Source organism: Microcaecilia unicolor, chromosome 10 (genome assembly GCF_901765095.1).
Source record: "Microcaecilia unicolor chromosome 10, aMicUni1.1, whole genome shotgun sequence".
Classification (NCBI taxonomy): Eukaryota; Metazoa; Chordata; class Amphibia; order Gymnophiona; family Siphonopidae; genus Microcaecilia; species Microcaecilia unicolor.
Genome location: NC_044040.1, coordinates 193,913,675 through 193,930,686, shown reverse-complemented (window position 1 = coordinate 193,930,686; position 17,012 = coordinate 193,913,675). Strand labels below are relative to the sequence as shown.

The following is a 17,012-nucleotide window of genomic DNA, read 5'->3' as shown; positions in this document are numbered from 1 at the left end:
GTGCACAGGTGTTTCAGCACTATCTGCATCACAAGCTGCCTCAGTCATTATATCTTGCTTGAGCTGTATGGGGAAGGTGGGTGGGTTTATGTAGCTATTGTGGGATGATATCAGCTACAAACTGGGTCTCCCAGGGTTGTGCCTCTGTGAAAGTGTTATATCCCACTCAAATTAGCAGTTTGGGAAAAGGAGCTAAGGGATAGCCAGTACAGTTGAGATTAAACTAGTTTTGGAGAACTACCTGATTTGAGGACACAATAATTTCTGGAATCTTGGTTGAGGTAATAATGCTTGGCGAAGGTATGAATGGAAGACAGTGTGGTTGTTTACATATTTTTGTAAGCGGATAGCATATTGAGGCTCTTAGCTGGTGAGGTTTTGCCCTCTTGTGCTGGCATATCTGTGTTGGTAATAAAAATCAGATGCAGTCTGAATTCTAATTGGATATCATCATCTTAGATACAGAGAGCCAAATATTTTGGACATTAATGAAAAGGAAGAATTGTAAAGCTTTCTGTTGCAGCTTTGATCTATCAATATAGAATAAGATAGTGCTTCTGCAGTTCAGATTATGCAGTTCACTTCTTTAAATATGCAGTCTTGGGGGAAAATGCAGGCAGTGTGGGAACACCCATACATGTTCTGGTAAAACCATGTTGATTTTTCTGAGCTTTTAAAGTGCTAATCTTTTTCGGCAATACCAGATGAGTCTAGGAGAGACAGTTCTTCTCCTTGTTGCTCGGATACAACTGTTGATATGACTGTTGCCTTCCTTCCAAGGGGGGTCCTCTGGCATGAGTATATTTTGCTGCTTCTTTTGCTACTCTCGGGACGGGGGTACATAATTTTTCTTTTGCTCAGGACGTTTGTTTTACGTCCTATGGCTTCAGTTCCTTTTCTAGTATCTAACTCTGTTCCATTTTGGTGGTTCAGATATTCAAATCCTTTTCTGCTGATCAGTTTTTTGCTCTGTGTATAGCTTTGCTGAGTTTTCAACCTTCTGCATTCTTCTTTTCTCCCCTCCTCCCCCTCCCCTTTGGAAAACTGCTTTGCTACATCCCATTAGTCTGGACTGGTCTGGTATAGATGATAAGGAAGGAAAATTATGTTCTTACCTGATAATTTTCTTTCCTTTAATCATACCAGACCAGTCCAGATGCCCTCCCTGGTAAAAGTCTGTCAGAGTGTTGTTTCTTTTAGATACTGGCTGTTCCACAACGCTTCAATACGGTGGGATGTCCTACAGCACTGCCTACTTCATCTTCTCTATTCAATCGCCTGCCACTTGTTGTTGTGCCAGCTCTGTATGATTCCTCTTACTTGGGATCACGGAGTTCTTTCCCCGGATTCAGGGATAGATCTCTGTGTACTTAGAGCTCAGTATGGACCATTCCCCCCCCCCCCCCCCCTGCTTACTTTACTGTGAGGGGAGGTTGCAGTCGCCTTTGGCCGAGCAGGAACAGTGAGGTTCTGCTTATTGGCTCCAAGAGTTTGCCTGTTTGGTATTAACTGTGTTTTCTTCTAGACTTCAGGGCACCCATTGCTTGGCTATTTGAAATACTGAACATTCCAGGCTGCACGATACCCTTAAGGGGCGGTTCACTTGGAACTATTTTCTCTGTTTCCTTCCGCTGGTAGATGGACACAACCCATTGGTCTGGACTGGTCTGGTATGATTAAAGGAAAGAAAATTATCGAATAAGAACATAATTTTTCCATACAATGAACACTGATGAATCTAAATTATTACTTGGTGGTTGATATAATAACAAATACCCCTAAGAACCCAGTGCTAATGCATCAATGGCATTAGGAGTGTGAATCTTTCTGGGATTAATATAGTAAATATAGCAAAACCACCATTTGGCTTACAGTTCCAACACATATTATAGAGAGTAAATGTGAGATGACGAAACTGAATCAGTTGGTAATAACCATAATGCTTTAACACACAGAATATCAGGATCATAGTCTTTGAGTAGATTGCATGGATTGAGTTTAAACCATTAAGAAACTAATTTAGATTATCTTTTTGCCAACATAATTACCATTGAAGTTTGTTTTCTGTATTGGGATTAAACCAGAAGTCCCAAAGATAGTATGACAACAAGCCAGAGGGCGAAAACACCAACTTTGTTTTCAGAAGTAGCCATAATTAGAACAGCTAAACAGAAAAAACATCAGTGCTGTGGTACCTGAGTCAATCATCTTCAACAATCATATGTAAATGATCCAGTAGAGCATAGAAAGTGTGCCCTTTTGAGAATACAATGCCAATTATAGCTCTTACCAAGCTCAGGTGTCCAGCACGTCTGGTGTTACTAAACAGGGCCAAGCAGAGCTCATCACCCTATTCCTCCTCCCCCCCAGTCATTATAGTGCATTAAGAAATAAAGGCATGTTTCAAAATACAGCATATCAAAGATCTAAGTCTGCCTATGTGACTCGTTTGTTTTTGGATCTGCACTGGCTGCCAATCAAAACACAGGTTAAATTCAAATTATATTGTTTAATATTTAAAACACTCTTTGGTGATAATCTGGATAATTTTCTTCTTCTGATTAGTTTGCTGGGTAGTCAGTCCAGAACCTGTAATCATGAGCATTTAATGTTGTCTTTTCCACCTGTTAAAGGTATTAGATAGAAGGAAGTTCATTTAGGATCTTATTATTCTGTGTTTGAGTCCTGGAATTTATTACCCCTGTACGTTTGCCAAAGTCTATCTTATAGTATATTTAGGAAGAGACTGAAAACATGTTTTTTGAACATATTTTTGATTAGGCTGTGTTATGTATTATGAATAATGTATGTTAATTTTGGATGTATTCTTTTGGGCTAATGTAACCCGCTTTGAACCTGCAGTTCTAGGGATTTTGCGGGATATTTTGCGGCATAGCATATTCTCTTCACAGTGCTTTGTTTCAGTAAACTGCTTGGTAATTATTAGTCCTCTGCTCTGCATCTGGTTAAAATTGTGTATTTTGTTGCTATTGTTTTAGATAAAGTAGTTTAGAGGGTCAGTGCTAATCTATACTGTTTGTAGTTCCTGAAAGAAAGTGTATTACAGAATGAATGCTTTTCCTTTTTATTTCTTTCCTATTTATCTAATCTTACAATCTCTTACTACAAGACAATTTCATTAGATTGATTTTCTTGAATATTTTGAAGACTTGCACAAAATAACAGTTGATTTTAGAAGTAGCAGCAATTGAATAATGCTCTCACTTTTTTTTTCTAAGTACACTTTTTGCTTCCTTTACCTGAAGGTATGCTTGGAATGTGGGGAAGATTATTGTACTTTCTGCTATGCCAGGTTTCACCAGAAGGGAGCGCTGAAGCTCCACAGAACCATTCCTTTCCAGGTACATTTTTTTGAAGTACTATATTTTCTTATAGGTGCTTGTTTGTAAAGATAAAATATTTACTTCAACTGGTTTTAGGAATTTTACCTCATTTTTGTGGTCATTTATTTGTCATAACTTCGTATTGGTAATATTTAAGATTGTGTGTGTTACTGGAAAAAAAACTATCGTTCTTTTTTTTTTTTTTTTTGTGGAGCAGTTGTTTATTAATTTTCTTTAACATACCTATGCAGTCATTTAAGATAATTGGTGATCTGAAGGAATACATTTTTCTGTTGAATGTTTATTTACTTAAGTTATTGCTAGTATATACTGCATAACCTGGGTTTTGCTGGCACTTTCTGTTGTGTTAAGAGAATATAATTAGGGAACTACCCATCAAAGGTAAGTGTGCACATTAAAGGATTTAGCATATACTAAAAGTCCTTAGCAGAAGTGATTAAGTAAAAGCGTCAACAGAGAAATTACAATATGAAAATCCAACACAGTAAAGCTAGCACTAGCCAAAAACATGACTATAAAGATAAATGAAGGATATGGGATATAAAGGAATGTTATAAATGTGAAACCGTGGGCATAAGGTTGTACCTTAGAATGTCTCTGTTGCAAACTTTTAGACTTCAAGGTTTAAGTCTCTGTCATTGGAAATAGAAAAACGATAACTAGTTGTATTTGGAGACCCAAATAAGGTGAACATCCATATAGTAAGTAATCCTTATTATATCTACAAGTATCTAACATCCCATTGCTAGGAAGATTTATAGAACAGTCTGTGTACAGCTGAACAAATGACTAGAAGAAAGAAACTGGCTGGATCCATGCCAGTCTGGATTCAGACGTGATGCAAAATGAAGCTAACCTGCTTATGTTACTGAAAATTGAGCTCGCATAGCTGTGCTGGGAATTAGATTTTTCAGAGACCTAGGAGGCTCCATGGATATTCAAGGCCTTCATCTGATCTTGCCTTTGGCCTCACAGGGTGGTCTGTTTTCTCTTATCTAAAACTATTCATTTGCCCATATTTAATATGCCTCGCTTTCTCTACCACAGAATATTTGTTTTTTTTTTATTTCTTCAAGGACTTCACTTATCAGGCCTAATAATAGATAACTTTTTCTTTTCTTTATACGTGCACCAATTCTGGTTGGTTACTCTAGCCAAAGCCCCTCTACACAAGCAAAAGGTATTTTTGAACTAGGTATGGGTACTTTTGTTAGAGAGACATCTCCATATAGAATATTTGTTTGTCCTTCCAGTGCCCACCTTGTCTTGAGTCTTGCTGCCTTAGTGCAGATTTGGCAAGAGTTCTATGTCAGTTGTAGTCCTATCATTGTACTGCTTCTAAGATTTGCAGAGTGCTTGCACCTGATGAATTCTGCACACCAATAAAGGTATATCACTTCTAATTTTGGTGGGTGTTCTGTGTATGTGCTTTGTGTGGTTTATTCATACATGCTGGATTTTTGAGCTGCCTTTAAAGCAATGGACCAAATATAGTAGCATGACTGACAGAAATGATATTGGTGGCACAGTACTTACCTGGTTCAGACCCTATCAGATAGGCAACAGTACTATCTGGCAGCATCACATGAGTGCTGATCTGTGGGGAGCCACGAGGATTGATACTGTCACTTGCTTTAATATCTACCTCAAGCCACCAGCTGAGCTGATTCAGTTGATGGATTTTTACTTCAAACTCTATGCAAATGACATGAAACTACTCGTACATTGAACCAGACTTATCTACAGCTCTAAGTAAAGTGACTGCTTGTTTAACAGAAATTCAAGAATGAGCTAAAACACTTCGCCTGAACCCAAGTAAAACTGAGCTACTGTGGACCCTAACGCAAGCAGTCACACATCTGACAGCTAGAGTCTGCACTCAAGTTGATCCCCCAAATTCAACCTTCAAAAGCTGCCTCTATCATTTGCACCAACTCTCAGATCTTGTCACAGTGGTTCGCGCCATGAGAACATCAAGTTTGGATTACTGAAATTTACTCTACGTTAGTGTGACTACAAAGAGTTTGCATCAACTCTAAATTGGTTCAGAATCCTGCAGCATGACTGATGTAAGTGATGTGATTGTATCACACCATTCCTACAAAAACTTCACTTACCACTGCAATATAGAGCTAAATTTAAAACTCTGATCTCCAAGACCCTTAAAAGAAATGGACCACAGTACTTTAAAGAACAGGATCTCCCTCTACACGTCAGCAAGGTTGCTGAGGTCTTCCCAAGGAATATCCCTAAGTACACACTCCACAGAAAATCACCTAATATGACACTCGTCAACGAGCCTTCTCTGGAGTAGCCCCACACTTCACTTTATGCAAGGCTATCTCTAATTCAGGAAGCAGGTGAAAGCATAGCTCTTTTCACAAGCCTTTAATAGAAGAAGCAATTAGCTAGCTAATCACACACATAAAGGCTGACACCAGCAGCTGCAGGTACTGTAGTAGGACTTAACTTATGCACTCCTATTGACAGCTGAAATCATTTTCTTGTACATTTTCTGACTTCCTATGCAATTTTTTGTTAAGCTAGTCACCTTTATATCTATAAAACTTCTGTTAACTTTTATCTTATACCCTGTTTATACCCTGTGCTGTCTATTTAGATGTTTTATGTTTATTGTGTTGACATTGTTACTAGCATACTTTGCCACAGTGTATTATTTGAATACGTTTACTGCTGTAATTGCCTGTTGCTTGTATTCGGCTTATACTTGCTGTATGCTGCCTTTAGTGAATTTATTCAAAATAGCATGGTCACAAATCGCCTAGCCACCCACCTGGGGTTACCCCACAGCCACTTAGAGGGTCTATCCCCATCACATCCCAGGTCCGCCTGCACCTGCCACTAGTGCTCTAAACTTGCACCCTCCTCCTGCCAACTGAGTCACAACTACCTCTGGGTGTGTCTCTTGCTCTCCAATTATCTATCCCCAGTGATTTCTAGTTACTGGAGCCACACTCCCAGTGGTCCCACAGTTCCCAGAAAGCACTCACAGACCAAACACACAAACCACCAGGATTCTTTATCAATCCAGACAGGCAGATTGAACAAACAATTATGTTTATTCTCAGAACTTGGAACAGTGGACAAAAATGTGCAATTGGCAAACAATAACAGGTACCTGAAATATGGATCAATTAGAAAACTAACTAAAACATTTGTATACTGTCCAAACAGTACCTGGGAAGATTAGGACATATAATTGTTCACAGAGCCTTAGCACAGAGATCTGTCTCCTTCTTCTTCCAGGCTAAGACCTTAAGCAAAATCAGTACACTCTAACGGAAATGAGCTCCTGGACCAATTAGAGCCCAGTCAACAAGATTTCATATATATACATTTTCTTGCTTCCTGTTTGTGTCAAACTAAAGAAAAAAACACTCAGTTCTCTGTAACAGCTTTACAGCAAAGAAACACCACCTCCTGGCCAAATAGGAGAAGTACACTTCAGAACATTATCAATGCAGGAAAATATCCAATACATTTTACAGGCTTAAAACACACTGTTTCTTCACAAGCGTTAAATATGTCCAAATAAATATACTTTCTATAGATTTTATTTTTCAAAATCTGCATATGTTTTTGTATTTTTACTTGAAGAAAGTGCTGTCATTTAAGAAAATGGTTGTGCTCTTGTGGTATAATAGGTTTAAAAAAAGTGCACATTTCATGCATAGAAACATTTGTCCAGTTGATTTGAGAAAAGATGAAGTACTTTGGAAATTGTAACATAGTAACGCAGATGTCGACAGATAAAGACCTGCATAGTCCATCCAGTCTGCCCAGCAAGGTGGCCAGATTTGAATCTGGCACTCTTCACAGGTTCTACTTCTTCATGATTAAACGCTGGCATACTTAATCTCTATCTCTCCTACCAATTCTGGAGCACAAGCCTTAGTAGTCTGCTTGGCATTGGTCCTACTTTCAACTGCTGGAGTTGCTGGTGATACTTTTGTTTATTTGGTCTTGATTTCTTTGTCTTTCAGCTTCATTTGATTCTTTTCTGTGTTTTTCTTGTGATTTGTATTTTGTGAATGCTACAAAAATAAAGGCAAAAAAGGCGAGAACAAGCAAAAGTATACCAGATAAAGCTGACATGGCTAAAGATGTAAAACGAGCAAATAAGACTCTTTTTTTTAGGTATATTGGAGAGAGGAGCAAATGCCAGAGGTGGAATTAGAAGACTCAGATGCTGAGGGGTCAAAGTGTGGAGAATGATGAGTAAAAAATGGAACTGATAAATTTGTTTATATTCACAGAAGAAAATTTTGGAGAAGGACCGCAGATAATGGGCAAAGTTACATATGGGAATGCCATAGATTCTACACCATTCACAAAAGAAAATGTATATGAACAACTTGCAAAACTAAAAATGGGCAAAGCCATGAGGCCAAATGTCATAAATCCTAGGATACTGAGAGAACTGCAAGAGGTTCTGTTGGGTCCTCTAAAGGATTTATTTAATATATCCTTGGAGATGGGAGGTTCCACGGGAATGGAGGAGGCTACTTTGTTTCTTCTTCAAAAAGTGGTACTATAAGAGGTGGGAAACCACAGACTGGTAAGCCTTACCTTGGTGGTGGGAAAGTAATGGAGACTTTACTCAAGGAAAGGGTATTAAACTTCCTAGAATCCATTGGATTACAAGCACTGAGGCAACATGGTTTTACTGAAGGAATATCTTGCCAAATCTAATTTTTTGACTTTGTGACCAGAGAAGTAGATCAAGGGCATGCACTGGATATGGTCTACTTAGATTTCAGCAAAGCCTTTGATACTGAGCTGCACAGGAGGCTTAGGAATAAACTGAGCGGCCTGGCAGTGGATCTGAAGTTGGTGAACTATATTAGAAATTGGTTGACTGACAGACAGAAGGTGGTGGTAAATGGAATTCATTCAGAAGAAAAGCAGGCGAGTAGTGTAGTGTATCGGGGACTGATTTGGTTCAGTGTCATTGTGAGTGATATTGCTGAAGGGTTATAAAGAAAAGTTTGTGTATTTTGCAAATTGCATAAAGATTTGCAACAGTGGACTCCCTGGAGGAAGAGGACAATATGAGAAGTGATCTACAATAATTAGAGGATGTGCTAATGCTTGGGAGTTAAGGTTTAATACGAAGAAATGCAGAGTGATGCATTTCGGGTGTAGAAATCTAAACAAACTATATCTGATTGGAGGAGATAGGCTTATGTGCAGAAACCAGGAGGGACCTTGGGACATAAGAGTCTGAGGATCTCATGATGATAAAACAGTTTTAAGGTAGTGGCTAAAGCCAGAAAGGCATTAAGCTTCATAGAGAGAATGGAGAAGGTTCTTGGACCAAATTTGACAAAATTTCAGTAGATGAACTCTCACAATGGCTTAAAAAATATGGCAAGTCTCAATGCAAACTAGACATTTGCCCTGTTAGCCTAATAAGAGCTGCCCCCAAACAATTCAAGAAAGACCTTACGGACCAAGTAAACCACAGACTCCAAAACGGTTTATTCCCCACGAATAAAGGACACATCCTACTCACTCCTCTGCCAAAAGATGCTAAGAAAAGCACAATGGACCTAACTAATTATCGACCAGTTGCATCTATTCCGCTCATAACCAAAATAATGGAGGGAATAGTTACGAAACAATTCACTGATTATCTAACCAAACACTCAATTCTACATGAGTCACAATCAGGATTTCGATCAAATCACAGCACCGAAACTTTACTAGTGGCGGCAATGAACTCATTCAAAAAAACAATTGCAACCGGGAAGAACCTACTCGTACTACAATTTGACATGTCAAGCGCCTTCGACATGGTTGATCATGGCATATTACTTCATATATTAGAATACTTCGGAGTCAGAGGCCCAGTCCTCAAGTAGTTCGAGGGATTCCTCACCACCAGATCCTACCAAGTAATAACAGACGCCGAAAGATCTCTTCCATGGACACCAGAATGCGGAGTCCCTCAAGGATCCCGCCTCTCACCAACCTAATGATGACACCTCTAGCTAAACTATTAGCCGATCAAAACTTCAATCCTTACATATACGCAGACGATGTCACGATATACATCCCGTTCAAACATAATCTAAACTAAATCACTAACGAGATCAATCAAAGCTTCAGAACCATGCATAGCTGGGCAGATTCATTCCAGCTAAAACTCAACGCAGAAAAAACCCAATGCCTAGTACTCACTTCTCAATACAACACTAACAATTACTCCGCTATAACCACACCATACTGCACCCTTCCTATATCAGAAAACTTGAAGATTCTTGGAGTTATCATCGACTGAAACCTCACACTCGATACCCACGTGAAGAACATGACAAAAAAGATGTTCTACTCGATGTGGAAACTCAAAAGAGTTAAGCCTTTCTTTCCGAGAAACATTTTCCGCACCTTGGTACAATCTATGATAATTAGTCACCTGGACTACTGTAACACTCTGTACGCTGGCTGCAAAGAACAGACTATTAAGAAACTCCAAACAGCCCAATATACCGCAGCTAGACTCATATTTGGAAAGACCAAATACGAAAGTGCAAAACCCTTAAGAGAGAAACTTCACTGGCTACCACTCAAGGAACGGATCGAATTCAAGATCTGCACGATCGTACACAAGATCATTCACGCAGATGCCCCGTTGTACATGCTTAACCTTGTGGACCTACCGCCCAAAAACGCCAAGAGATCAGCTCGCAAATTCCTCAATCTGAACTTCCCCAGTTGTAAAGGACTTAAATATAAGCAAGCATACGCCACTACCTTCTCCTACAGAAGTACACAGATATGGAATGGATTATCCCCAGCCCTAAAAACTATGGACAATCTAACCAACTTTCGCAAATCTTTAAAGACGCATCTCTTCAATAGAGCCTACAAAAAGAACCCTTAAAGTCACGTCACCACTCAACCCACCCTAAACAGCTAAATAAAATACATCTCCTAAACTATCCTATCTAACACCATCTTTTCTAATTCCTCATCCATCTTCTGCCTACTCTTGATTGTATACAAGATCGTGTTATGACCTTGTCATAACAACACTCTGTAAGCCACATTGAGCCTGCAAATAGGTGGGAAAATGTGGGGTACAAATGCAATAAATAAATAAAAATAATGTCGGACAGAGGAGATACTTGAAAAGTTATTAATGAACCAACAAATCTTTTTCAGGATCTCGAACTATAGGACAGGGAGATAAACTTGAGAGAAACATCAGGATATACTTTTTCACCAAAAAGGTGGTGGATGTGTGGAATTCCCTCCCAGTGGAGTTGGCGGAGAGAAAAACTGTGATAAAATTCAAAAAGGTGTTGGACATAGAGGATCTCTATACAGCAAATGGATGCAATCAAAGGAAGAATTATAGATACACCGTACTGTTCTTTATATGCTGCTATCTTAGTTACAATTCCTAGTTCAGTCCATCAAGACTGACCTGTTTCCCACATTAAAGAATTTTTAAGTCTAATTGGACAACTCAGCTTTATCTTAATATCTGAGTGAGGTTGTTGCCATGCCTCTCTCTCAAAGTAGAATGAGTTACTTACTGGGAGTCTGTTTCTTCAAGGACTTTTCTCATAGACAAATAAGGGGTAGTTTAATAATGATTTTTCCATGTATAAAGCTTGTTTGACATATGAAAAATATTTAAAAAATTGTGTGGTAGTACATGCAGTATAGTTACATGCCGTTACAAGATGCATGCTATAGGCAGGAGTAGAGTTGCGACATGTACGTATTTTATAAACTATACAAGTTCATGCATAGAAAACATGTACGTATTTTATAAACTATACAAGTTCATGCATAGAAAACATGTACGTATTTTATAAACTATACAAGTTCATGCATAGAAAACATGCACTCATTTAAACCAACTTTGGAGCGGGTATCAATGTGTGTGCTAGCATTTGCATGCTACAGGGGCTGGTTCTCACATAGGCATTCTGTTTGTAAAATCAGGTCTAGATGAGGCAGAGGAGGAATGGGACTTTATTGAATCAAGTTCTATATTGTTAAAAGTAAAGGAAATTGTAGCACTGGTCATTTGTAAATTACAGCAGAATGAAGATGTTTGCTAACCTTGCTTTTGGATTTTAATTCTGCTTTCAACTGCACAATTTATACTTTAAAAAAGGCATGCATTCTAAATAAATGGGAAGTAGGAATTTGTAGTAGTCTATAGTTTTGCAAGGTTTTAGGTTTTGTCATTATGCACATGTGGGAGTGGTTATTTAAAAACATTAATCTATGTTAGTAAGCATTGTTTCCTACTAAAACATTATGGAGCATATTTTCTGAGCTGCGTTGGATGTTCAACTTTGGAATGACTGCATGCCAACATGCCGTTCTGTGTTAAGTTACCACAGTACTTTAACATTTAGGGGGAAATTATTAAGATGAGCTCCTGTTAAAACAGGTTATTTTACCACAACTTGTGCTATTTTAGCACAGGTCCTATTTTATGCTATGAGACCTAGTTACTAAACAGGGTTAACAGTAAAATCTGTCTTATCGGTAGCCCACATTGATCACTCCCCCCCCCTTAATGTATGGTGATTCCTGCTTTAAATAGCTAATGGAAAAGAGCTTCAGTAGATGGATGTGAACTATTCCTTAGAGTTAATGTCGAAGTAGTTACTCTGCATTAATTGTTAATATAACATGCTCTAAGTTACCTGTTATCTCAAGAGGAGTAGCTACCTGCATTGAATTACCTGCTGTGCAGTTAATGCACGGTAACTACATTTTCTCAATGTTAACTGCATGGGAAGATTCCGGGTACTGACCTAACAGTTGCTTGTCCATTTTGACAGCTTCCACTCTTAACTGTAAACCTTAGCATTGCTTGGCTAATGAAACCCTAAGTATGGACTATAATTGTAAGTAATATAGATATTTGTATAACAGTTCATTGTGTAAAAATAGAATACTGTAACTTTTTTATGAGATAATGAACCAAAAGTTTGACTTTACTTTTGGCTCGGAGTTAAATGTTCCGAGGCATTTTTATATGTTTAAGGGAAGGTAAAAGAGTACGAGAGATTTTTTTTAATGCCTTTTGTCAATAGAGAAAACTATTAGGCATTCCTTTTTACACTGTTTATTTACTTTGAGGATAGGTTTAAAACTTGTCTTTCCTAGGCACTCTTACTCTGAGTCCAGCTAAATAAAATAATTGCTGTGCTCACACTCATCTATACTTATTGTAAGCATTATACTGTTCACAGATGAGACAAGGACATTTTATAAAATAGGCTATGATCCTAATAAATGGTAAAAAGAAAAGAAAAAGAAAACGAAACAAAAAAGGAGGTAAAAACCCTCACGGAACCGTGAGATATAAAAAAGTGAGGAGAGTGAATAAGGATACCAAAAAATTATTTATTCACATGAAAAATACAAAATAATGTAATCTGCATTAAAAATGACCCGACACGGTGTTTCGGCCCAAAGGCCTGCCTCAGGGGTCTTTGTAACCTGAATAGAACAATAAAACAAATGAAGGATATTGTTACAAATATATCGTAGTCATGAATGTGGTGAATGAAACAACAGACATTAGCTAAATGTATAGCATAACTGAACTAACAAACAAACGGAAAATTATCTGTGATTCAATCTAATAACATAACATTGGGTAATAAAAGTCGAATATATGTGTAAAGTTTAAGAAAGTCTCTTTTTTTATATAAAAAATTTTTTTTGAACAATTATGGATTGTTAGAGCACATGGATTATACTTTAAACAATACATCAATCTGTGAAAATGAACATTGTGTTTATATGCAGGCTGTAAGAGAATGAAAAAATGTGTGTTATTTATATAATTAAAATTGTAATTAAAAAATTGAAAAATGTGTGTTGTTTATATAATTAAAAAATAATTAAAAGTATATGGATAAATATATGAATATATGTATTTAAATAAATGAATATAAGAATATTTGTACATTTATAGTAAACATATATTAGTCTAGAATAATCATGACAATGAACCAAATCTTATGTATTTTTTGGTATCCTTATTCACTCTCCTCACTTTTTGATTTATATAAAAAGAAAAGAAATACATGTTGAGATTAAAAAAAAAAAAGACCTATAGGGGCTCATTGTCAAAGGCTACTATGGAACTTCGTAAGCCTAAGTGCTTTGAAAATAAGCCCCTTAGTAAGAATAACCAAAAGAAAAATTAGTATTCAATGAATGGGCAATTGTTTGCAATTTAAATGATATAGCTGCTTTAATATCAATTATTTTTTGACATTTATTGACAGACAAAATCCCAAATGTCTATTGGAAAGTTAGACGTTGCCCATCAGTTCAAAAAAGATGTCAATCCGTGTAAATCAGCAGTAAAGCCTGAGCCGAAGAAGGAAATTAATAAGCATCCATTTTCTAGGAATAGTTCTTCATCTGTATTAGATCAATCAGTTGGTACTGAGGTAAATACAACAATATTATCCATTTATATTTGCAGTTAGAACATGTAATTCACCACCTCATTACAGTCAACTGTTTTACATCTGTTTGGAAAGTATTTAAAAACTGTTTATTTTTAACATTCATACATAGTAGATGACGGCAGAGAAAGACCTGTACGACCCATCTAGTCTGCCCAACAAGATAAACTCATATGTGCTACTTTATGTGTACACCTGACTTTGATTTGTGTCTGCCATTTTCAGGGCACAGACCGTAGAAGTCTGCCCAGCACTAGCCCCAACCACTAGCCCCGCCTCCCCCACCAGCTCTGCCACCCAATCTCGGCTAAGCTTCTGAGGATCCATTCCTTCTGTACAAGGTTCCTTTATGTTTATCCCACACATTTTTGAATTCCGTTACCGTTTTCATCTCCACCACCTCCCGCGGAAGGGCATTCCAAGCATCCACCACTCTCTCCGTGAAAAAATACGTCCTGACATTTTTCTTGAGTCTGCTCCCTTCAATCTCATTTCATGTCCTCTAGTTCTACCGCCTTCCCATCTCCAGAAAAGGTTCGTTTGCAGATTAATACCTTTCAAATATTTGAACGTTTGTATCATATCACCCCTGTTTCTCCTTTCCTCCAGGGTATACATGTTCAGGTCAGCAAGTATCCCATACCTTTTTTGTAGCTTTTCTTTGCACCGCTTCAATTCTTTTTTTCTACTTGGAAATTCAGGTTGGTCATTTGAGTTCTGTGAGGACAAGCAGGACATCACTGTATGTCACATCTGGGTGATATCATCCGACGAAGCCCGAAGTGGAGACACTCTGAAGCAGATGCAGACTCAAGTTTCTCCACAGCAGTACTTCAAGTCTGATTGGGACCCTTCCTGGGAGTGTCTGATCAGGAGTCTGAGGTCCTCATGGAAGAGGGGGGTCCCTTGGCATCCCATAAGATTCCTCTCCCCATCATGAAATCCCATAAGATTCCTCTCCCCATCATGAAAGTAGAAGATCTTCCCTTGAGAAACTCCTATACCGATTTTATTAAGGAGATGTCTAAGCCCATCCTATTTCAGTTGGATGATGAGGATAAGCCCAGGGACAAGGTGTTGGACAACCTTGACTTTGCTGCTCAACCTAGGGAAGCTGTTTTGATGCTCATGCACAGCATCCTTAGGGTAGTACAGATGAAGCATTGGGAGACCTCCCTTCCCTCTGTAGAGCCCATTCACAAGAGAACTGACTATGTATAGAGTCCAGAATACTCCCAGATTTGAGAAACTACAGCTCGCACACAATTCCATGATCATAGAATCTGCTTTTGGAGCTGAGAGCTCCAAGACTCACTCCTTGTTGCCCCCATGGAGGGACGCTCAGACATTAGAGTCTTTTGGGAGGAAGATGTTTCATAATCCTATTCTATCCTCCCAAATACAGTCTTACTAGCTCTTCATGAGCATGCAGTTGTGGAACTTAGTGCTCAGAGTAGCGGAATTTGCAGACACAGCTTGCCAGCTAGTAGCCAAACAGCAGGAGTGTAGAAAGCACATGACCTGGGCAACCTATGATGCTTTTGATGTGGTGTCTAGGGTCTCTGTCATAGGTATCAGGATGTGCAGATTAACCTGGCTACTTGCCTGTTACCTAGAACCAACAGTTAAGGAAAAGCTGGCTGATGTCTCATGCTGCAGAGATGATCTTTGATGATAAAGTGGAGGAAATTGCTGACCATATCAAGAAACATACTGATACCATCAAGTCGCTATCTTGGCCCACTTTTAGCTCAACCTTCTCTTATAAGAGGTACTCATTCGGAGGTCTTCTCTCATAGGAGGGCTTACTACACCCATAGGCATGTTTATCCTCCCTCTTGTCCATCCCAGTCAGCCCAGAGCTCCCACCCCTGACAGTGGCAGCAGAGAGCTCAAATTGACTCCCCAGTCAAGGGTTGGGCTTTTGATTGGCTTCAGGCGAGCATTTCAATAGTAAAGTATCCATCCCGGATGGATGGAGAGAGGCTGTTTCCTCTTCCCAAAAGGTAGACACATATAATCTTAGACCAGTAGGTTCTCAAAATAGTCCATATTAGTAACACTTTTCATTGGTGGAAAATTCCTCCAAATTGCCCACCAAGAATATTGAGGTTAATCTCTCAGCACTGGGAATTGCTTATAAAGGAGTATTCTTCTCTTTTATAGGCCTTTGTGGTCAAATTCATGCCACCAGGGGATTAAGGGAAGGGAATTTTACTCCAAGAACTTCCTGGTCCCCATCAGGACAGGGGGGATTTCGTCTCATCCTATACCTAAGGGCCCTGAACAAATATCTATTAAAACAGAAGTTCAGGATTGTTTTCTGGGCACCTTACTTGCCATGATTCAGAAAAATGATTGGCTATGCTCTTTGAACTTAAAGAATGCCTATACCCACATACAGATAAACACTGCTACCAGCATCACAATTTGCCTTTTGGCCTCACATCTTCTCCCAGAGTGTTGCAGTAGTTGCAACATCGCTACACAGACTTGGAGTGTACATGTTTCTGTACCTGAACGATTGGCTGGTTGAGAGCACATCAAAGAAAGGAGCTGAAGAACTGGTGCAAAGAACAATTCGGTGTTAAATCTACTAGGGTTCGTCTTAACCTATCCCAAGTCCCATCGCCTTCCTACACAACAGTTGGGAGTTCATAGGAGCCTTACTAGACATGGTTCATGCCTGAGCTTTTACAGACGTTCAGTTTATCCAATATATACGTACCTTCTGACCCTCTGATTGTGAAAACGCTTCTGAAACTCATGCAGAACCAGGGAACCATCTTCCACATCGTGCCTTATTGACCGAGACAGATTTGGTTCCCTCTACTTCTGGAGTTAGCCTCCAGAGACCTGTGGAGACTGGAATGTTTTCTGACTGTCATCACTCAGAACGAGACAGATTTGGTTCCCTCTACTTCTGGAGTTAGCCTCCAGAGACCTGTGGAGACTGGAATGTTTTCTGACTGTCATCACTCAGAACGAGGGGTCTCTTCTGCATCTGAGCCTTCAATCCCTAGCCCTCACTGTCTGTATGTTGAGAGGTTAGAAGACTCTCTCCAACTGAATGAGGGTGTCTCCCGTGTCCTGCTCACTTCTAGGAAAGATTCTACTAAGAGATTATTTAATTCCAAGTGGAGGTTTGCCATCTGGTGTGAGAACA

At 38.8% G+C, this 17,012-nt stretch overlaps 1 protein-coding gene across 4 annotated transcripts in view; it reads left to right on the top strand.

The window, feature by feature from the left end:
• Positions 1 to 17,012, top strand: part of ZBBX (zinc finger B-box domain containing) — a 182,708-nt gene that overhangs the window by 50,161 nt on the left and 115,535 nt on the right. For all 4 annotated transcript variants that reach the window (XM_030217101.1, XM_030217100.1, XM_030217098.1 and 1 more), the window contains exons 7-8: positions 3,267 to 3,362; positions 13,661 to 13,828. In XM_030217101.1, the coding sequence (XP_030072961.1) occupies positions 3,267 to 3,362; positions 13,661 to 13,828 (264 nt within the window). The remainder of the gene's footprint in view (positions 1 to 3,266; positions 3,363 to 13,660; positions 13,829 to 17,012) is intronic.